Source organism: Pleurodeles waltl, chromosome 10, assembly GCF_031143425.1.
Source record: "Pleurodeles waltl isolate 20211129_DDA chromosome 10, aPleWal1.hap1.20221129, whole genome shotgun sequence".
In the NCBI taxonomy this organism is placed as follows: Eukaryota; Metazoa; Chordata; class Amphibia; order Caudata; family Salamandridae; genus Pleurodeles; species Pleurodeles waltl.
In genome coordinates this window covers 424,652,500-424,676,792 of record NC_090449.1, presented here as the reverse complement: position 1 = coordinate 424,676,792, position 24,293 = coordinate 424,652,500, and the positions used below count along the sequence as shown (strand labels likewise).

The 24,293-nt window shown below is 45.6% G+C and overlaps 1 protein-coding gene across 3 annotated transcripts in view; it reads right to left on the bottom strand.

The window, feature by feature from the left end:
* Positions 1 to 24,293, bottom strand: part of WDR90 (WD repeat domain 90) — a 1,338,149-nt gene that overhangs the window by 1,129,772 nt on the left and 184,084 nt on the right. For all 3 annotated transcript variants that reach the window (XM_069210679.1, XM_069210680.1, XM_069210681.1), the window contains one exon: positions 9,443 to 9,678. In XM_069210679.1, the coding sequence (XP_069066780.1) occupies positions 9,443 to 9,678 (236 nt within the window). The remainder of the gene's footprint in view (positions 1 to 9,442; positions 9,679 to 24,293) is intronic.

The window sequence follows — 24,293 nt, the reverse complement described above, 5'->3', positions numbered from 1 at the left end:
GTCACGCTGATGCTGTGCTACAGGCCATCTAACCTCCCCCACCCTACTCTTCGATGCCCACAGGTCACACTGCTGGGCACAATGGAGACCCCATTGTTTGGGACTATGTTTATGGTTTGGGCATATCTTGTTTTTCAAGGTAGCTTTGGGATGGGAGTTCTGGGGATCAGCTATAATTGTAATCCAATTCAAGGAAGATGCATGAAACACAAGTGCAGAAGTAGATTTAGCCCAGCAACGGGAAATGGTCTTCCTTCCAGATACCCTCTTTAGAGACAAGGTTAAATGGCAGAAATCAAAGTAGTAACTTGGAATGTCCGGGGTCTGGGAACCACTTGGAGGAGGCATGCCATACAACAGCATATAAGACATCGTGGGGCACAGATAGCGCTATTGCAGGAGACATATCTGGGGGCGAGGATGCTAGACTGCAGCACAGATGGTGGGGACCATGCTAGTGCACCACGTACTCGGGTTTGCACGCGGAGCCATGGTTTGGATCCATGCAGATGTCTTGATGGTCGATATGTGTTTGTAGAAGGGTCCTTGGACAGCAGACTTGTGCAGCTAGGTAGGGTTTATGCCCCAAACATCAATCAAGTTGTGCGTCTATCAGCTGTTTTGGTTAAATGAGCGTATCTGCCATGGATTGGGGGCAGGGACTTTAACAGTGTACTTAACACAAATCAGGATCACTAATATCCCCCCCACTACCAGCTTCACCTGTGGTGTCAGTGGCCAATCACTTCTCCCAATGACTGCAGCAGTGGGTATTGCACACTTGCTGGTGCGTACTACATCCAGAAGTTAGAGAGTTTTCACACTATTCTATGCCTACATGTTAGGCTAGATTATATAGTCGGTCAATCCCCCCTACAATTATTGGTTAACACAGCAGAGTATCTTGGGAAAACCTTCTCTGATCATAATCCCTTATTAGTATGCTTCCAATGGGGGCAGCGGAGACCGCCGGTCCCTAAATGGAAGTTGCAACCTGCAACACTGGAGGACCATGGATTTCAGGAAACCACACAAGAGGCCCCAGCACATTACCTGACTGATAATTGGGGCACGACAACCACAAGCGCAATTCAGTGAGAGCCACTGAAGGTATCAATACAGAGGCATTGTATCCATACAACAGTGGGGGCCCATGCAACGATACACAGGGAATTAATGTGCTTAGAAACTACCCTCAGGGAGGTAGAACTCCAGTCACAGACTTCACCAGAAGGTAAGAGACAATTACTCAGTACCACAGAGACGCACGCCTGACTAATAGAGCAACTCCATTGTCTTGAATTTAGAGCATCTCAGGTGAGGGTGCGTGCTGAGGGGAACAAATGGGGACACTTGCTGGCTTGGCTGTTGCGTAGCTCAGCCCCCCACACGCCTGCTTATCACACAAGTAGACATTCATGATGCTTTCACTGTGTACTACTGAGACCTATATAACCCCCTGCCATTAGATAGAACCCAGAAGATATGGGCCTTCATGCAGGAACTGACCCTACCAGCACTGCACCCCTCCTAAGTAGAAGCCCTTAATGCGCCCATTACGAATTAAGATATATGTGAGGGGGTGCGGGCGTCAGCTACAGGGAAGACCCCGGGGATAGATGGATATCCTATTGAGTTTTATAAAGCCTATCCGTCGATATTACTACCCAAATTCTTAGAAGTCTATCAGGTGGCGGTGCAGGAAGGTGGGCTCCCACTGTCTCTACTTAGAGCCTTGCTAGTATCTCTTCCCAAAAAGGGGGAAAACCCGCAGGAACTGGCTTCCTATCGTCCTCTTTCAAATATTGGGCAAAGTAATAGCCTCCAGGCTCCTAACACAGATGCCCAGCCGATACATATAGACCAGAACGGATTTGTCCCGGGCAGATCCAGAACTCTTAACATACGTAGACTGTATAGAGCAATGGAAAGGGCTCCAGCACAATGGCCATATGCTGCGTGTCTTGTCCTAGACCTAGAAAAAGAGTTTGACACACTGGAGTGGGGCTACATGTTTTGCACCATAAATGCATTACCGGCCGCATCAATAGTCTTATACGACTTTTGTATGTGGATCATATAGCTCGAGTAAAGATAGGACAGTGCACTTCCCTTGCTTTCCCGGTGTGGAGAGGCATGCGCCAGGGCTGCCCTCTATCTCCACTGCACTTCGCCTTGGCTATGGAGCCGCTAGCTCAGACACTCCACCAGAAGGGAGTGGAAGTATGGATGTTGCTTCACTATATGCAGATGATACACTAATTTATATATGTGATATAAGATAGGGAGTAAGTGCCATAACTAAGATATTGTCTGACTTCAAAGCAGCATCGGATCTTGGTGTAAACTGGGCAAAGTCACACCTACATCCCTTAAACTCCCGCCGTCCTTCGCAGTGCCTCCAAGCAGAAACCCAGCAAATCCATTGGGAGCACACCACCTTTCACTATTTAGGCATAAACATTTATCACGCTAAGCAAGACCTACTAGATGGTCACCTCACAGGAACTATCACAGCTATACGCTCTCAAATGACATTCTGGAACACTCTACTGCTTACCGTGTTTAATGTGTGTTTTGACCACCAACTTCGTGTTGCACCACTTTGCCCCTGACTTAGCTGTCCACCGTTACATTAGTGGTCACGAGTTACAGACTCCATACGTTAAAATCTGCAAGTGATTTTCCACATTGTACAATGTGCATTCTGTCTTGTTTTCATACTTTTTCCCCAACAAGAGCTTTGATTGTTAAGAATGTACTCAGACGGCAAGGAACGGCCTTGTTTTAGGTTGGCACCTTGGGATTGTGGCCACATCCCGACATGTTATTTTCAAAGCTAGCCGAAAGCATTCAGCATTTTTTTTAATAACTAAACTTCTGCAGGGAGTGGGAAGTCTGGAATTTTCCTCTCTTGTTTGCTTAAAGTATAAGAGGCCGAGACCAAATGGACCAGGGACAGAGCAGATCTCAGGCACATCCAGGACGCTGGAGTGTGTCATCCTTCCCATGAGGATAACTGATCATCTCTCTCCCATCAGCATCAAATCGCCAGATCCCAGAATCAATTGAGGAGAGACAGGAGTGTTGCCCTTGCCTCATAGTGATGCATACTTTTTAATTCATTATTTGCTTTGCATTATAATGTAGATACATATATTTGCTGTGTATATTGCAGTGGAGAATCATTTGTACATTATTGCTGTGACCATTTTTAAACGTGTACTTTCAACATGCTAATCTCCTTTTTGGAACCTTGCCTAGTGAACTAATAAATGTCTTCTTTGGACTAAGAAGCGCATTCCAGAGATTTTTGTCAGTATATGAGTGTTTCAGCTTGGTCATTAGTGAAGCAAAACACAGTGCAAGGCAGGATTGCATTATCCAAAATGTTATACTTCCACGCTTCCTGTATTATTTTCATAATCTCCCCCTAATTGTCCCCAGGAAAGTCTTCCATATGTTGAAAGCTGTATTAGATATCTTTCTTTGGAACAGGGGCAGATGTCGGGTAGCAGTATGAAAATTGCAACTCCCAATCCAGAAAGGTGGGTTGGGAGCTCTCAATTTCGAACACTTATTTGGCAGCGCAAGTGCAGTGGCCGGCTTGATGGCTGGCAGCTGGTTACTAGAAGAATTGGGGCAGCACACCAGTAGAGATACGCAGCACCTAGTGCACGAAACCTTTCTCCAGTCTACCTCACTGTCTGCACTATTGGCAGTAGCCCATGCTAGTAACAAACGCAGTATCAGAATTATGCCCCCAATCCTGATATATTGCCCTGAAATTAGATTAGCGGCCTTGAAGCCCTTTCAGACAATGCTGGGCCAAGCGGGACTGCAGCAATGGGAAGCTGTGGGGGGGGGGGGGGGGGGGGGGGGGATCAACACAGTAGGGTCCCTGTACCGCAATAAGGTGCTTGAGTCCTTTGATCACTTACAAATGGAGGGGGGAGTTCCAAGGGGACACTTCATTGCACACGCTAGGTTAACTGCCATACTGACTGAGCACTAGCAAATAATAGACGCAGAACCCGACCACAACAGTTAGTGCATGCACTACACATCATGGGCAGTGGGAGGAACTAAACTACTTGGTTCACCCAGGCACTGACACACTCAACCCAAGCTCCGACAAGTATTATGTGAAAAATGGGAGCAAGATGTGTGTAGGGAAATTCAGGATAAAGAATGGAACAAAGTGTTAATCTATCATAAGAGAAATGAGAAATGCTAAATTTCAATATATACAGTATAATATACTGCACAGGGCCTACCTTACACCAGATACATTGAATAAAATGTTTGTATCCTCTGTTGTCATGATCTGGTCTTGTCTGGAATCAGGTTGTTTTTGGCAACAAATAACAGAGGCTCTTACAGAATTAACCCAGTGTACAGATATACATACGGCAGTGGGCATTCTATTGCGACTTTTCTTGCCGTCCCAGCAGGCAGCTGCAAATATCCACTTTATTGACCTTGCACTAATTATAGGCAGGAGAGTCATAGCTATGAACTGGAAGTCTCCCATGCTCCTGACACTTTCGGCAGAGGCTGTACTATATAAAACACCACAACTAAATAAATCCCACAGCAAGGTTGCAAACATGCACTTTAATGGGTGTAAGCACCTGAAAGAGTGTCAGCATCAAAACTATTTACAGTCCTGTCTACTTTTCCCATCAGAAAGAAAGCTGGCACACACGAGAAAACATCTATTTGTTATGATTTTAATTGAAAGACAACTCTACCGGAAGGTGTCAGCACAATGTACAAAAACAGACCTACTGGAGTGATGGATGATCTATAGGTAAAAATTCCAAATAAAACATATGAACTATGGAACAAAATGAAGGCGAGAGATCTAAATTTGGCAGTTAATGCTATCATGGAAGGTGCGTATAGAGGGAAAAGAAAAAAGAGCAGTAAAGACAGAAGACCGAGATAAGAATGGGAGATATTTGGAATAAGAAAAATAGGATGAAAGGGGAAGACAACAGCGAAAGGGGAAATGAGAAGGATGGGAAATCAGAGTGGATAGGTTTTAAGGAGCAATGGCGTAGAAGGGGTGATAGAGCACAGACTGAAGGTACAGAAGCTTAATGGAAGTTAAAGAGGATCTACAGGCCAAATACAGTACAAAAAGAGGCTTACATTTTGCACCTCAATATGTCTCAGCTTTTTAGGCAACAAATTCCACAGGTAGGGCCATTTCAGTAAATGGCAGAGTTGCAGCTGGCCAATACATTAATCTTTTTTGTCTTAAGAGCGTGTGTGCTACTGAGGACTTATTCACCACCACAGACTTTCAGGGAGGAGTTTTCATGTTGTCAGCAGTGAAAGCTTTTAATATAGTGCATGCCATCTTTAATTTGATTTGATTTCCTGCCCCTCAGGGAACCAGCGCCTTCCTCTCAGCAAGGGAGTGGTGCAGTCATTTTTTTGCCCAACATAATCCCAGTCTCGGAGTGCAGAAAACATATTGATGGGTTCTAGGTTGTCTTTTGTTGCTATCATAGGGGGGTAATTTCCATAATCAATGCAAGATATGACAAGTGAATGTATAACTAGACCAAAGTATGATAGTGAAGAAGGGATATTTATTATTTTAATGAGTGAAGAGCCACTTTGGAAGTTTTGGCAATGAGTTCAAAGTGAGATGTGGTTACGTGGGGTTCGAAACACAAAACCAGCAATTTTACATTGTGTCCTAGTGAAGATGTGAATCCATCTCTTTAGTTCAGTCAAATTAATGTTGGCACGAAAGGGGAACAAATTCTTTTTTTGACAGTGGCAGCTCCTTTGTTATGGCAGAGGAGGGTCACCCCAATGCAAGAGTCAGCAGATTAAAAATGAAATGCTAATAAAATAATGTTATTGTCATTCTATTTTTCACTGACTGGAGGCTGGACAGAGTCTAGGGAGGGTGGGGCCATCCTCTATGGAGGAGGAGTGGTGGGCACAGTAAGTGCGCATGTGTGTTTGGCCAGCTGTCTGAGCATGGCTGAACCAACATGAGTACTTGGATTTCTCCAACCCAAGTTGTGTTAGGCAGCCTGTGCCTCTTCTCCATGCGTCTGTACGTCCCTATGCGAGCGGCCAAACAGCTTGCTCAGACCAATCCTGGAGCTTCTCTGATGCCGAGTAATAGCATTACCAGCATGAGAGCAGCATCTGGATTGGGTAGGGAGCCTGTCCAATGCGTCCCATGTACTGTTGGGAGCAGAGGAGCATTGAGGCGGCAAGCAGCAGCAGCACAAACTTACTAGATTTTTATATTATTATTATTTTCCCCCGTGCTGCCCTGCCCCACATCTTTGTATAGCCAGCAGCCACTACTGGTTTTGGAAGGTTCAGAGTCAGAAAGAGGAAATTAATTGTGAAGTGTCATGACACAGAGTTTTAAAATGCACACTCTTCATTTTTGGAAACCTTTTTTTAGAAAGTTGGGTATCGTTAGCATGATGTATTTTCACTCCATCTAACCGTGCTTTTCTACCTATTGCTGTATTTCTACACCGGCTATTTCATTAGTCTAGTTTTCAAAGTATAGATGCCTTCAATTGTGGAATTCTTTAGACAGAGTTGGTGTGTTTTTACAATGGGGACCTCTAGTTAAATTTAAATTTCTTATTTTAGGCCAGTCTATATATATATCCTACAATTGTTTTCAAATCCTTCTTTGAAAGACGGAGGTGCTACTTGATGATCTGTTGGGTCCAGACCCAGACTGTCAGCATTGGAACAACCCATTTTCAACTGAACTGCACACTTTTGTTGCTGAGTTTAAGTTTAGTTAGGGAGAGCTCACTGACCCCTTTTTATGTGTGTCATTGACAACCAGTATATGAAACTTTTATAGATGCTTATCTACAGTGAGAAGGGTGTCCTTCATGATAAAGATTCAATCCTCAGTCAGCCATTTCACAAAGTTTTTTTCCACAGGACATGAGCAATCCACAAAAACTGTTTGTGGAGAATGGGAGGGGAGTCATCCTTTTACCTCTCCACATAACATCCTCTCCAGCTTCATAACCTTAGAACTGAATTTAACCAATGCCTCAAAAAAGAAATAATGTAAAACCAGTGCCATCAGGCTAAATAATTCTGGAGAGATGTTCATCCCACCCTATGTATCAGCCCTAGCATCAGAGTCGACCAGTAATGTGAACACAAAGTACACATTTCCAAAATTGAGATCAGTCCTAAAAAAGTGCAGTTGTGGCTGCTTTACCCATTGATGAGGGACAGAGCAGGAGCTTGGAATATAGTTGTTTTCTCTTCTCATAAGTGTTTTTGCCTTCCCGAAGGCATTTGTTTGTGCCCAAGTTTTTTTTTTTTTTTTAATACATTTTCCCTACTTTTCGTTAGATTATCTTTTTTTGCTCTCTGTGATGATTTATTGACCTTTTTCAAGTACTGCATCCAGTGTGATGCCAAGATGTCAGGCAAAGATGGGAACTCCAGGTGACTTACTGTCTGTCTTATGAGAATGATCATCGCAGTATGAAGGTACTGCCTTAAAATGTCTAGGATAAACACTAAGGGGGTCATTCTGACCCTGGCGGCCGGTGACTGCCAGGGTCACCGACCACGGGAGCACCGCCAACAGGCTGGCGGTGCTCCCGAGGGCATTCTGACCGCGGCGGTTCAGCCGCGGCCAGAAAGGGTAAACCGGCGGTCTCCCGCCGGTTTACCACTGCCCTTGTGAATCCTCCATGGCTGCGGAGCGCGCTCCGCAGCCATGGGGATTCTGACACCCCCTACCGCGGGGCCCCTGGGGGCCCCTGCAGTGCCCATGCCCATGGCCATGCCCGTAAGAGGGCCCCGCAAAGTATTTCAGTGTCTGCTAAGCAGACACTGAAATACGCGAGTGGTGCAACTGCACCCTTCGCACCCCTGCAACTACGCCGGCTCAATTCTGAGCCGGCGTCCTCGTTGCAGGGGCATTTCCTCTGGGCCGGCGGGCGCTCTTTTGGAGAGCGCCCGCCGGCCCAGAGGAAATGTCTGAATGGCCGCCGCGGTCATTCAGCGGCGGTACCTTGGCGGACGGCCTCTGCCGTCCGCCAAGGTCAAAATGACCCCCTAAGACTGTTCTCTTCAGGTTTATAACCACCTTCCCATACTCACCTAATGGATTTTACGTTTACATGTGTTGTAAAAACAGAAATGAGGTACAAAGAGTGGCTGAGGGTTCAGTCTATGTCTACCCAAGCCCTATTCGCTGTATATGAACATTTTAGTGGAATGTAGAAAAAACTTGTTCCCGGCATCCAGTATTGTGGCAGTCTATAGTTATGAACCTGGGGAGGATCCCTTTCTGGAGAATGGAAAATCCAAAACATTTTGCTGGGTCTTGGATTCAAGCCCAAAAGATAAAGCAATGCCATTCTACTTTCGATCACTACACAAGATACATATACTTCTTTAATTTGCAAATACTGAGCCTTGTTAAACTAGTCTTCCACCTAAAACTATAATAGACAGACTAGTCTTTTCACATGTCTTTCAGATTTGGCCATGAAGACCAAGCACTGAAGAGCTGGAATGTAGGTAGGCTGAATATTTTTCCTCCATGGGCCAGATGTATCAAAGAGTTTTACCCATTCTATGTCTATGGGAAAATATGTTCACACATATGGCCCCATATGTTTTATTTCTATCCAAAACACCACAAAAGTCTGTGGAACTGCTGAATCAGACTCTTAGCAGTTGAATATATTCCTTAAATTAATTTGGGGTTAGTCCCTCTTGCAAATGAAACACCTGTGAAGAAAATATATGGAGGTGATTTTTATGAGTCCAATTTATTGAATGACTTATGGAAAAACGTTTTCTTTGAAATTGCTTGGTTAATGAAAGTAGGAGGGAATCTGCAACTCAAGATTTGTATTGACAAACAACTCACCCCCTTCTCTGTGCATCTGTGTTCCCCGCCCCTTTGTTTAGTATGCCAATGAGTAATGTCCAAATCAATGGTTCTTCAGTGCCCTGACTATTTCTTGAGCCACTTTCACGCATGTGTTTTACATTATACATATGCTAGATTAAACTTCCTTGCCCGATCAGTGTTCAAGCGTAAGCGTTGACTGTTCCCTTTTGCTAGTACCTGAAATGTCAAAGCTAAGAGAAGTTATTTAGCAATGCAGAGAGTTTGTAGTACTTTCTAGCTTAATTGATTCCAAGGGCAACAACAATAGGTTTTACATAGATTGCCTAAATACTTTTCAGTCCCACTGCCCTTGAAAACTGGCCCCCTACGCAATAACTTCCATGCAGAGACCACAAGACTGACACATTCCTTCAAATAAAGTAGGATACACAAAGAAATTCCAATTTTCTCAAACAATATTCACACTATGCTCAAGAAAACTGATGCCTGCCGGTTATGCTAAAAATGGGTCTGATAACACAGGGAACACAGAGGTGACTTCTTTACCTGTTGCAATGATCCCAGGTCCCAAATCCTGAGGGTGTTGTCCTTAGACACTGTGATAAGCTTCTTACGTATGCCATCCAGAGAAAAGGCTAGGATAGAGTCTGTGTGAGAGCGCATCATGGTGCTAAAGGCTCTGGATGGAATATCAAGGTAGCCAAGGTTCCCCATTGCTGTGGTAGATAGCACCTTCAGACCATCCGGACTAATGTTGACAGAGCTAACTGGACCTTCATGTTCTGCAGAAGTGAAAAAACTGAAATAAGACTCACAAAAGCAACTGAAGAACTTACTGACCTTGTAACAATAAAGTTATCAAATGTTTCAATGCTCATGACTATTTCCTGCCAGGGAAGGACTCCAGAGCCTCATATTATTGAGCCAAAATGCCACCCTATGTCAGAAATGCATAGCATCACCCTCGTTCAGTGCATGGATTCTTTGCACTTGAGAGAGCGTAGCTTATATAGTCTATATTAACATGAAATGTTTATGAACTAATGTATAATAATGCTGCATAGAAACTGTATTAATGTAATTTTGCTAAAACGTGCGTTTGAAATGTGCCCACTGGGAATGGCCGCTAATGTATACGGGGACTAATGAAACTGACTAATAATGGTGAAATGTTTTATAAATATGTGATTTTACATTAATGTTGAAAGGTTAAATGTGTTAGACTTCTGCTAATAAACCAGTAGGCCTTGGTTAGCATAAGTCGAGGCCTAGTTGCCTGACTCACATATTAAATGTATTTTTCTAACGTGCAGTGTGCTGACTTGCTAAAGGACATGAACTCTTGTTTTTTCAAAAGCTAGAAGCTGAATGTAACTGCAGTAGATCCGTTCTCATGAAATTCATCCTGCCTGTAGTAACATTTTAGCTAAAAGCAACAGTGTAGATTAATGCTATGTACAAGGTCGCCTAAACCGGTACAGACAGTGGAGCCACTGACCGAAGATGTGCAAAGGACCAGAAGACGATGAAATCATACCAGACATTCCACCCGCTAAAGACGTCAATCATAAGCACCAATAAAATACGTCAGAACTGTTATGGGGGTAACAAAATTTGATGAAGTAATTTAATGTTAATTGGTTAAAGATAGTGGGGTGCAACCCCTTGCCCAATTAGTTTTAGGGGAATGTACAACGAAAAAGGGATAAAAACTCTTGACACCAGGAAGTGAATTAGAACTAGGGAGACTAGAGGCGAGAGACTAGGGGAGATGCTGATGTGATTTGCTATGATCCAGAAACTTTGTCACTTTGCTTGGTGACTTATTAATTTTACTTAGAACCATCCTTGTCCTTAGATTGCCCGTTATACTTTCCCTCCTTATGAGGGAAGTACCCCTTTGCCCATCCTGCTTGAGCTGAGTTCCTGACTAATGACAAATCAACTGATGTCCTGAAGACGAAGACAAAAACTGAATGCTGACCACAAGTGGAGGGTAATTATGACAATGAATTGTGATTGTCCGTTTGCTTTTCCTTTCTAGGTACCAACTGCTTATTTCGACAGAGACCATAGCTAGATGTTTTCCAAATTGGTATTACGAAATTGTTTTGCATGAAGCCCAACATGCCAATGCTAATTCGAGGTTAGGTGAGGGGTTCATTAATCTGACGCAAATAGACTGACTGAATCTATGCTTTGTTGAACAATGCGCTAATATACTCTGCTTAGAATAAATCTATGCTGACGCCGTGTTATATTCTAATGTTTGTGGTTCTTGCTTTGATGAAATCTTATCAGAGTTGCCATATTGTGACTATGCTATTGTGTTTCTTGGTTTTGAGATTAATAAACTTGCTAGTAGTATTGTAACAAATAGGGAATAAATATCACTAAATGTATACTAAACTGGTGTGGTTATTCATGACTGTAAGGTCATGGTGTTTACAGAGTTTATTAAACGTCATTGACTAAAGTAAAGTGCATTGTTATAATAAACATTGATGACGATATTGATATATTGATTGACATGTTGATTAACTATCTCGTCCTAATGTGTCTTCAAACAGGGTCAAAAGATTAATTGGCCTAAAACGAGTCCCAAAGTGAGTAAATTAATCATAAAGGGACGCGTTAACACACTGATTAACATGGACAAACCTAATCTAAAGAAACAAAATGGTGAAGCATTGCTTGCATCTTACCACAAACCATTGCTAGAGTACAACTTGCTCTTCTGTTGCATAAACTATTCTCCAAAGACTATGCTAATTAACCTAATGTCAGACATTGCAGACTGGGAGTAGAAGAAAACAGTATTCACCTGTAATTGCAGCTCTTCAGCATTGGTATGTTTTGTGTATTCACACAACTGAAGTACTCCCAAACACCGGGCTGGGAACACTTGCAGTATCCAAAAGTCGATGAAGAGGAAGGAGAGTCTGAAACATCACTCCCAGCATAAAAGGTATATATTTTATTACCCCCAGCCCAGCCATCCCAGTTGACAAATAGCCACCAATGGGAAGACTGTCTAGCAAAATACACAATAATGTATTAAACTGAAGGAAAAAGTTTCACTTTCTAATCATACATGAAACATGGACCTTAACATCACTTTCGATGCCAGGGTACACTGCATTTTTTTAGCCAGACTGTTAAGTCACTGGAGCATGGACGCCCAAAGGGTGGACTAGCAGTCGATCTCAGCTGCCATGAAATGGCACAGTGAAGCCCTAACGTAAGATAACCCAGGTACAGTGTGTGTCATAATCATGGATTTGCTCACAAGACAAACCATTGTACTTGCCAACGCTTATATAACCCATACGCCAGGGCGAAACAGTGGCTAACATAAATATTAACTCCATCATTATGGACACAAGTAAGGTTATGGAAATGACAGAAATCTTAACAAAAGGGGATTTCAAGATGAATCTTAACTTTTCCTCTGACCACTATAATATGCTCACATACAAGAACCAGAAATGGAGCATTCCCCAATAGGGGACTTGGCACTGCAATCGTCGAGATAAGAAAGGTTAACATATCGTCACTGAAAAGGAACATGTTGGTCTTGGAGTTATAAATGGCAGATTTTAAGCCGATTTGCCCCCAGCCGGTACGTATCAAACCTCAACTTCATGTTCCATTCTGGACTGTACCTTAATAGGCCTACGTTATTCATTCCCGTCGCATCTCACAAAATAGAAAGAAGGCCTGGAAGCGATCATTTCCCACAGATAATTGAAGTGATCGCTGACAAACAACATCACCTCTGTGTGAACAGCCATCCAGGCACTTTGCAGTGTGTAAACTTAAAACAAAAAAGAAAAAAACGGACAAATGACTTAAGTGCAATAGAGGCCACAGCGGAACATGTGTTCAAATCCTGCCAAGGACAGGATCTCAACACATTCGAAAAATAAATGTTTTTCACTGAACAGTTTCTAGTCAAGTATTCCAACTGTACATTGCCTTGGGCTGGTAAAAGTTACTTAAGAGAGGCAGGGCCAAGCCCCACAGTCAAGAGGCTGTAGGCAGCCTGCAAAAAATTTAACTTAATCAGGCTCAGAGAACATTGAAGAAATCTCCAAATAACAATGTGATTTCCTCGGGGAGCGTACCCATATGAATTGTTCAAACAATTACTCTGGGAAGAAAGAAAGCTCACAGAGTAAGCATTCTAAGCAAAAACGTTATACCCAAGAAACCAGATTCAAAGGATTTTGGAAGCTAGTGAACGGCATCAACAAAGCCCCTTACTCAATTAACAAATCAAACACCGCAGAAATTATCTGGGCAGGCTACCTCTCTGATCACTTTAATCCTGCGTTGGGAAATCTGCCAGGAGACCTTAATCGGGATCCCAATTCAAGTCCAAAGAAAGGTGAGGAAGAGGAAAAACAAAAAATTGTTAAAAGTCAAGATAACGAAGACACACGTCAACATGCCCTTTCAAAAGACACTGTCAGCCACACTTAAAAATGGAATACCAATTCTACATCTATCTCAAATTATATAAGTTAACTGAGCTGAGATGCTAACATAGAGCACCAGGGCCTAATTGTATCCCCCAAAGTCTAGACGGTCCAGTATAAGGGACAGAGAAACTGACAAAAGTCAGTAACAATGTTCTAGTGTCTGAGATAATCCCAGACTCCTACAGGGGGTCTATATTTAACCTGAGTTTCAAAGTGGGGGGGGGGGGGGAAGAGGTGGGGCAACAGGTTGCAACCTATCAACTACTGCCTTATGGCATTGCTGGATAATGAAGCAAAGTATTTTGCCTCACTCCTGCTTTGGGAGCTAACAACCTGGGCCCATAATAAAGGTATTATTTTGACTAATCAAACTAGCTTCACTTACGGGACAGGGACATCTACCAATATCCATAATCAATATTATGGCACTGGCTTTAACCATGGATCAAATGCTAATAAAGTACCAGACTGTAGGAAAGTACCCTCTTTCTTGGCATGGTTACCCCCTTTCCTGCCTGATGTCAGTGTGTCTGACTGTGTTGACTAGGGTTCTGCCAAACAGGACCCAAGTGATTATGCTCTCTCCCAAAACTCATTATCCATCCCTGTGAGAAAGTAGCCTCTTTCTAGCATAGTTACCCCCACTTTTGGCCTGTTTGTGAGTGTGTGTCAGTGTGTATTTACTGTGTCACTGGGATCCTGCTAGCCAGGACCCCAGTGCTCATAAATAAAAACCTATATGTCAGTGTGTTTTGCCTGTCTCATTGGGATCCTGCTAGCCTGGAGCCCAGTGCTCATAGTTTGTGGCCTAATGTGTGTGTTGTCAGTAGTGCTTGACTGGGTCACCGAGGCTCTGCTAACCAGAACCTCAGTGCTTATGCTCTCTCTGCTTTTAAATCTGCCACTATAGGCTAGTGACTTCATTTATCAATTTCAATTGGCACACTGGACCACCCCCTTATAAGTCCCTAGTATATGGTACCTAGGTGCCCAGGGCACTGGGGTTCCAGGAGATCCATATGGGCTGCAGCATTTCTTTTGCCACCAAAGGGAGCTCAGACAAACCCTTACACAGGCCTGCCATTGTAGCCTGCGTGAAATAACGCACACGTTATTTCACAGCCATTTTCACTGCACTTAAGTGACTTATAAGTCCCCTATATGTCCAACCTTCAATTGCTGGAGGTTAGGTGAAAAGTTACTAAGTGTGAAGGAACCATTGCACTAGCAAAGGTGCCCCCACATAGTTCAGGGCCATTTCGCCAGACTTTGTGAGTGCGGGGACACCATTACACACGTGCACTACATATAGGTCAATACCTATATGTAGCTTCATAATGGTAACTCCGAATATGGTCATGTAACATGTCTAAGATCATGGCATTGTCCCCCCCATTTCCAAATCTGGTATTGGGGAGACAATTCCATGCATCCTGGGGGCTCCACTATGGACCCAGAGTACTGCCAAACCAGCTCTGAGGCTTGCACTGCAGCTACGGCTGCTGCCACCTCACAGAAAGGGTTCTGCCCTCCTGGGGTCTAAGCAGCTCAGTCCCAGGAAGGCAGAACAAAGCATTTCCTCTGAGAGCTGGGTGTTACACCCTCTCCCTTTGAAAATAGGTGTTACAAACTCGGGAGGGGTAACCTCCCCCAGCCTCTGGAAATGCTTTGAAGGGTACACATGGTGCCCTCCTTGCATAAACCAGTCTACACCAGTTTGGGGACCCCTTGTCCCCTGCTCTGGTGCGAAACTGGACAAAGGAAAGGGGAGTGACCACTCCCCTGTCCATCAATCCCCAGGGGTGGTTCCAAGACCTCCTCCAGTGTGTCCCAGACTTCAGCCATCTTGCTTTGAAAGGTGTGGGGGCACTCTGGAGGGCTCTGAGTGGCCAGTGCCAGCAGGTGATATCAGAGACCCCCTTCCTGATAGGTCCTTACCTGATAAGGTAGCCCCTCTTAGGGCTATTTAGGGTCTCTCCTGTGGGTTCTCTTCAGATTCTGCTTGCAAGTTTCCTTCAGGAATCCTATGCAACGGCTACTCCATCCTCTGACCTCGGATCAACTGCAGCCTGCTCCAGGAACCGCTCTATCAGCAACAAAGTATCCACAAGGGGTACTTTTCCTCTGCAACTTCAGCTCCAGCCAGCAACTGCAACAACTTTCAGTGTGCACGCTCTGAGGACACCCGGTCTTCATCCTGCACCAGAAGGACCGAAGAAATCTCCCGTGGTGTGACGGAGTCACTCCCCTGCTCAAGCAGGCACCTTCCAAGACGACGACCAGTACCCTTGGAATCCTCACAGCAACAAGCATGCTCTTAAGGACACAGAGGGTGGACATCGACAGACTGTCCTGAGGTCCTGCTGACGCAATTTGAGGAGGTAAGACCTTGCCTTCCCTGAGAGCGACAGTACCCCTGTGTACTGCGTCTTCACCTCCTGAGGCCTCTGTGCACTATTTGCTAAATTCCTTCATGCACAGCCCGGCACAGGTCCCCAGCACTCCATCCTGCAATGCACAACTCGCTAAGTTGTTCTCCGTCCGAGTGGGACCTTCCTTTGTTGGGCTGCACCAACTGCGTTTCGCACCTCCTTTGTCCCCGTGTACTGGGACTACCGTGGGTGCTATCTGGTATCCTGAGGGCTCTCTAAATTGCTAAGAACCCCTCTTCCTCCTCACACAGGGTTGAGGCCCCCAGGTCCCTCCTGGGTCCAGCCAGAGCCATTTTGACGCAAAACGTACTTTTGTCATAACCAAGGCTTGTTGGTGACTTCCAACACAAAATCACGTCTGCATCCATCTTCACGTCGTGGGACATCCTTTGCATGATGCAGGAACCTGCTGGCATCTTCCTAGGGTGCATTCCTGCAGTCTTCGTCCAACCAGGGACTCTTCTTTTGCACCCTCTTCTGGGTTGGCAGGGACTCCTGCCCTTCCTGGAACTTTTCGACTTCTGGACTTGGTCCCCTTCTTTTGCAGGTCTTCAGGTCCAGGAATCCAGCAGTTCTTTGCAGACTTGGTGGTTACTGCAAAATCCCAATCACAAGGTGTAGTGTGTCCTAAGGAAACTTGCAGTACTTTACTCCTGCTTTTCTGGGCTCTGGGGTGGGGTAATTGACTTACCTTTACTGTATTCTTACTCTTCCAGCAATTCTACAATTGTCTAGGGGGGTATTTGTGATTCACATTCCACTTTCTTAGTATATGATTTGTGTTGCCCCTAGACCTATTTTCTCCCATTGCATTCTATAGCATTTCTTATTGTTTGCACCACCCTATGTCTAATTACTCACCTTATTTTGGTGTCTAGTGTATATATTGTGTATAACACTTGCCTCCAGAAGGAGTATTGCCTCTAAGATATTTTTAGTACTGTGTCACCCAAATAAATACCTTTATTTTTGGTAAAACTGAGTATTGTCTTTACTTGTATCTTTGTGTAACTATAAGTGGTATTGCAGGAGCTTTGCATGTCTCCTAGTTCAGCCTAAGCTGCTCTGCTATAGCTACCTATCAGCCTAAGCTGCTAGAACACTACCTCTTCACTATTAAGGGATAACTGGACCAGGTATAAGGTCTAGATACCCACTACAAACCAGGCCAGCCTCCAACAATTGGCATACTGGTGCCCCAATATAAGTCCCTAGTATATGGTACCTAGGGATCCCTATGGGCTGCAGCAGTTATTCTGCCAACCATAAGGAGCTCATGCAAATGGTTCTGCAGGCCTTCCATTGTAGTCTGCGTGAACCGGGTGCATGCACCCATTTTCACTATAGGTCACTACACCAGGTCACTATAAGTCACCCCTATGGTGTGGCCCTCTCAGCCCAGAGGGCAGGGTGCATGTACCTGTGTGTGAGGGCACCCCTGCACTAGCAGAGGTATCCTCACAACCTCCAGGACCATTTTCACCGACTTTGAGAGTGCAGGGACGCCATTTTACGCGTGTACTGGTCACTACCTATGTCCAGCTACATAATGGTAACTCCAAACCGAGGCATGTTTGGTATCAAACATGTTGGAATCATACACCAATACTTTTGCAAGTATTGGTAATATGATTCCATGCACTCGGGGGCGCCTTAGGGGACCCCCAGCATTGCTTTCACAGCCTTCTGAGGTTTTCCAGGCTGCCTCAGCTGCTGCCACCTCACGGATATGTTTCTGTTGCTTGAGCAGCTCAAGCCTGGGAAGGCAGAACAAAGGATTTCCTTTGGGAGAGGCGTGTTACACCCTCTGGAAATAGGTGTTACATGGCTTGGGCGGGTAGCCTCCCCAAGCCAACGGTATACTTTGAAGGGCACATTTGATGCCCTCCGTGCATAAACCAGTCTACACTGGTTCAGGGACCTACTCTGATGTGAAATTGGACATGGAAAGGGGATTGATAACTCCCCTGTCCATCACCATCCCAGGGGTGGTACCAAGAGCTCCTCCAGAGGGTCCCTGGGTTCTGCCATCTTGAATCCAAGGTTGGCAGGGACCTCTGGGAGCATCTGAGTGATCAGGCCAGGCAGGTGACGTCAGAGCCCCCTCCTGTTAGGTGGTCACCCAGCTCGGTGACCAATCCCCCTTTCAGGGCTACTTAGGGTTTCTCTTTTGCGTGGTTCCTCAGATTCAGCTTGCAAGATTCCAGAGGGATTCCTCTGCATCCCTTATTTCGACTACTGACCCAAAAATCTGCATCTGGACTCTCCAGGACATGACAATCTGCAACAAAGAAAAAGACTGCCTGAAACATTGTTTCTCCAGCTCCTTCCAGCTTTTCAGTCTGCACAGGAAAGAAGAAGGAATCTCCCTTGGAGTGAAAGTCATTCCCCTGCATCTGCAGGCACCAGCAGCAATGACGACCGGCTGCATGGATCCCCTTTTCTGCTGAGCTGCGCGGATCCTGCAAAACGGGTGGCGGAGGTGGTCCAGACAGTCCTGTGTATACCAGCTGCCCAACTTTGGAGTAGGTAAGCACCAGCCTTCCCTCGCAGGACAGTAACAGGTGCACTGCGTCCTTAGCAGCTGCCAAGGCCTGTTGGCACTTCGTTGAAGGAGTCTTCAGTCTTCATGTAGCTCCAACCGCCAGCACTACTTCCTGCAACACACATCTCCCTGAGTGACTCTCCTGAGGCGTGGGACTCCTTTTCGTAGTGCTGCATGGGCTTCTTTTGCACCTTCTGTGTCCCCGTCCTGTGGGACTACTTTGAGTGCTGCTTGTGCTTCTGTGGGCTCTCTGCGATTCTGAGGGCTCCTTCTGACTTCCCCTCCTGGGTTGAGTCCTCCTGGCCCTTGCTGCTCCCCAGCAGCACCACTTTTCGCCAACTGCAAGCCTGCCTGTGCCAAGGCTTGATGATGGAATCTAGACACACAAAACCGACTGCAATCTTCCTTCCGGTGTGGAACATCACCTGCATCCTCCAGGAACTCGACTCAGACTCTAGGGCTGCAGTGATGACTTTTCCTCTGCACAGTCGAACAACTCCTGCAATCATCAGCTTGGTTGGTAGGAGCTCTTGACCCCACTGGACTCTGCTGTGTCTTATTGACTTGCTCCACTCTTTCTATAGGTCTTCCTCTTCAGGAATGTTGGTTTCTTGCAGTCATCTCTTGGTTTTGCAATTCTCTTCTTTTCTTCTAAGTGGGTGTTCTACAGAAACTGTAGTGATTTACTCCTGCTTTCCTGGCTGCTGGGGGTGTTGTGGTACTTACCTCTGTGCTTTCCTGGGAACCACAGCAACCCTCTACACACTCCACTTACCTGGGTGGGGTGACACTTTTGCATTCCAATTTTGTAGTGTATGGTTTGTGCTCCCCCTAGGTTCACTATTCTCTATTGTGTTTTACACCATTTGCACTGTTTTCTAACTATTCTTATGCCTATTTCTGACAACTAATGTATATAACTTATGTATTACTTACCTCCTAAGGGAGTATTGCCTCTACAGTACAAGTTTGGTGTTGTGTTACCATAATAAAGTACCTTTATTTTTGTAACACTTAGTATATTCTTTCATGTGTGTGAGTACTGTGTGACTACAGTGGTATTGCATGAGCTTTGCATGTCTCCTAGATAAGCCTTGGCTGCTTATCCACAGCCACCTCTAGAGAGCCTGACTTCTAGACAGTGTCTACATTTCACTAATAGGGCTACCTGGACCTGGTGTAAGTACCTTAGGTACCCACCACACACCAGCTTCCTACACAGCCATTATACCCATGTTTCATTGATTTAACAGCAGCTTTTGTCTGTCTACTGTGCATTCTTCTCTGGTCCAAATTATCTAACTGGGGATATCACAGCACCTTCTACCAAAGGATACAATTGTAACATACAAACACTTGGCGGAGAATTAAGATAGACAATGGTACCATTCTCGCAAGAAGGACCGCCACATACCGTGGTCTAAAGCAGGGACGTGTCTTGGCACCCCAGCTTTTCAATGTATGAATCTGCCAGGTTCTCACACCAGTCGAAAGATATATGCAGAAATGTCATAATGAGAATATCCGCAAAAGTCATCATATTGCGTTTGATGCTTTCAGGGATCCTGAAAAAATGTGAATGTTATTTCAGTGACTTCTGTCTTCCAATTCAATAGTTTATTGTAGAGCTTATAAACTTCTGAGCTCCATTCTGGTTCATTATATACACCCTCATTATGACATTGGCAGTAAAACCTGCTTTCTGCCTTGCCGACTGCCGCCAACATAACGCCACGGTGGCAGACAACCGCCAACCATATTATGACACACACATACCAATCCGTCACTATACAGCCACGCACACACCCAGTCCGCCAACCCAAAGGTCAGTGATAAACTGGCAGTATCCAAACCCACACCGCTACGCCAACAGAACAACGCCCACAACATTATGACCCACGAATCAAAGCGGCAGACATTTAATGGTGGTAAACCATTGGCGGTACATACCGCCGCGCTCAAAATACACACAACCTAACAAAACACCACAACATTGGACAATTCAAACTACATACACCTGACACACATAAACCCACAACCAAAATAAAACATACCCACATTACCCACAACCCTTTACGACTACAAACAAGTGCAAGCAAGAGAGAGATAGCAAGAGCACTCACACAACCAGAGCTACATACCACCATCACCTATACACCACACATCACACCCCCCAACACATCACCCCACACACCCTCATCCACACCACTCACTACACCCACAGCACCACAACGACACCGCAGATTCTCTGAGGAGGAGCTGAAGGTCATGGTGGAGGAAATCCTCCGGGTAGAGCCTCAGCTATTTGGATCATAGGTGTAGCAGACTACCATAGCTCCATCTTCCTAGCAATGGAGGAGGATCGTGGACAGGTTCAACGCCGTGGGACAGCACCACAGAACAAGGGATGACATCAGGAAGAGGTGGAACGACCTACGAGTGAAGGTACGTTCATAGCAGCAAGACATCAGTTTGCAGTACAGAGGACTGGTGGTGGACCCCCACCTCTTCCCCCACAACTAACATGGGAGGAGCAAGTCTTGGCAATCATGCATCCTGTGGGCCTGGCAGGAGTAGGAGGAGGAGGACTGGACTCTGGTAAGTCAACTCTATACCACTATCACCCTCCTTACCTGCATGCCATCACATGCCCTCACTCCCACCACTTCCCACAAACCCCATCATCACATCTCACTTATCCCAATGCCAAGCCCTGCATGCAACACTAATGCATGGACACCCCTCACAGACCTGCATGGACACCCATCACCACTGCATGCTCACTAGAGACAATCACCTAGCCCACCAAATAACACGCACAAGGCAAAGTTGCCAGGGCAATAATAACCATAGAGGGCAACCCACCCATGCACAATATGTCACACGCAGAAACAATAACGCTGCATTTACATCCCCGCAGGTAACCCACCCAATGTCACCAGCGAAGAGGTGCCAGCAACATCCAGTCCCACCACAGAAGAGGCCCACAGTGATAATAGCAGCTCTGGATGCCTGGATCTGGATGACCAAATTGGCCCATCAGGGATCTCCAGACAGTCGGTTACCCAGGCACACACACACACCACCACAGAGCCTGCCCCCTCAGGAAACACAACCACTGCACCAACCCAGCGGGCCCATACCTCTGTCCCCAGGACACAATAAGCAGTGTATCCACCACTACAGGGACCCCAGGCTACCCCACAAACACAGGACAATCGGGGACCTGGGGTCAGTGGCAGTGGGTACACGGTTCAGGGGACAGAGGCACAGGACAACAGGGAAGCTGGGAGGACTGCTGTGCGACAAGGGGAGGACAGGCCCAAGGAACCGACTCTCCAGGAGGTACTCAACGCGATCCTGGGAGCATACCAACATTCCCAGGATACGCTGGGCCAGATACTAGACGAGTTGCAGGAGAACATGCGACTGCAGGAGGGACAGTACCTGGGGATTAGGGAGAACTTGAAGGACATCAACACCACCCTATATGTGTATCAATACTGTCTTACCTGTGTCTCATTGGAAGTCGACATATAATTACACTTGTTTGTCCTCATCCTCAGCATCTTCACTGTCCACAGGATCCACTGCTGCCACACGGCCATCTCCAGCCTCCTCCTGCAGAAAAGGCACATGGCGACGCAAGGCAAGGGTGTGCAACATACAGCATGCCACAATAATCTGGCAGACCTTCTTGGGTGAGTAGCACAGGGATCCCCCATTTAGATGGAGGCACCTGAACCTGGCCTTCAGCAGGCCAAAGGTCCTCTCTATAATCCTTCTTGTTCGCCCATGTGCCTCACTGTAACTTTCCTCTGCCCTTGTCCTGGGATTCCTCACAGGGGTCAGTAGCCATGATAGGTTGGGGTAACCAGTCACCTGCAAATATTGAGGGACAGCTGTTAACCACACACTAACCCTTAGGGCCCACAACATACCCATACACCAACATATCCTGGGTGGGAACCAGGGCTCACCTATTAGCCACACCCCGTGAATCTGGAGTTGGGTCATCACATTTGGGATGCTGCTATACCTCAGGATAAAGGCATCATGCACAGACCCAGGATACTTTGCATTGATGTGGGAGATGTACTGGTCCGCCAGGCACACCATCTGCACATTGATGGAGTGAAAGCTTTTTTGATTTCTGAAGACCTGTTTATTTAGCTGGGGTGGGGGGGTCCAAATGCAATATGTGTTCCATCAATAGCCCCAATAATGTTGGGGATATGTCCCATTGCATAGAAGAACGAGTTACTTACCTTCAGTAACGACTTTTCTGGTGGATACATTAGCTACCTGTGGATTCCTCACCTCATGAATACTCCCATGGCGCCAGCATTCGACTGAAACTTCTTCCTAGTCTCTGCACGTCGACAAGGACGTCACTCTAGCCCACGCGACGCCGTCTGACGTCATACAGGCAATAAGAGGTCCTCGACGACGTGCCGACGTCAGTACCAACATTTTTTACGTGCATGAGAACAACCCAATGCAATGAAAGAGCAAGGCAACATCCCATAACCTTGTAAAATACACAATATTGCAATGAACAGCTGTAAATTTAATATAACTCTCTTTTTTTTTTTTTCTTTTCTTTTAAAAAAAAACAAATATATGAAAATCATGTATATACACCAGAATATATATATATATATATATATATATATATATACATACAGATAAATATACACAAGTATCCATATATAGAACATCTATTGCAACCTTGAATACCAAGAGGAGCGCACTCAAGGATTACTTGGTAAGACCAGAAAGGCAACGGGGAGGCGGGTGGGACAGTGAGGAATCCACAGGTAGCTAATGTATCCACCAGAAAAGTCGTTACCGAAGGTAAGTAACTCGTTCTTCTGATGGATACAACTACCTGTGGATTCCTCACCTCATGACTAGAGTCCCAAAGCAGTACCACGCCCGGTGGCGGGTGCCTAAATGGTCAAACCAAGAAATCCTGCAGCACTGACCGTGCAAAATGGCCATCCCTTCTGACCTCAGAGTCCAAACAGTAATGTTTCGCAAAAGTGTGAAGGGACGACCAAGTTGCGGCCTTGCAGATGTCGACCACAGGAACACCTCTGGCCAAGGCCGAAGTGGCCGACTTAGCTCTGGTGGAATGAGCTCTAATGCCCTCAGGAGGATCCTTCTTTGCCAAAGAGTAACAGATTTTAATGCAAAGAACAACCCACTTGGAGAGTGTTCTCTTGTGGACTGCCTTTCCTCTCCTCTTGCCCACGTACCCGATGAACAGCTGATCCTCCAGCCTGAAATCCTTTGTTCTATCAATAAAGACGCTCAATGCCCTCTTTGGGTCCAGACGGTGCAGTCTTTCTTCCTCTTTAGAAGGAAGAGGCGGAGGATAGAACGTGGACAAAGTAATTGTCTGAGCCAAATGGAACGGTGAAACAACCTTCGGGAGGAAAGCAGCCTTGGTCCTCAACACCACCTTATCCCCATAAAAAGTTGTATAAGGGGGCTTTACCGATAAGGCCTGCAACTCACTCACTCTCCTTGCAGATGTTCTAGCTACCAGGAAAACTGTTTTTATAACCAAATACCTTAAGGGGCAAGAATGCATAGGCTCAAAAGGGGACCCCATAAGGAAAGTCAGGACCAAGGACAAATCCCATTGCGGCATAACGAATGGTTTTGGAGGATATTTATTTAGAAGACCTTTCAAGAATCTGATAACAATAGGGGATTTAAATAACAATGGTTGGTCTGGAAGACAAATGAAGGCTGACAAGGCCGACAAATAACCCTTAATGGTAGCCACTGCACAACCTTTCTGCGCTAGAGACAGAGCAAAAGACAAAACGTCCGATAGATGAGCATGTAAGGGATCAATCTGCCTCTCTCCACACCATGCAACAAATTTAGACCACCTATTAGCGTAGATAGATTTAGTGGAGTGT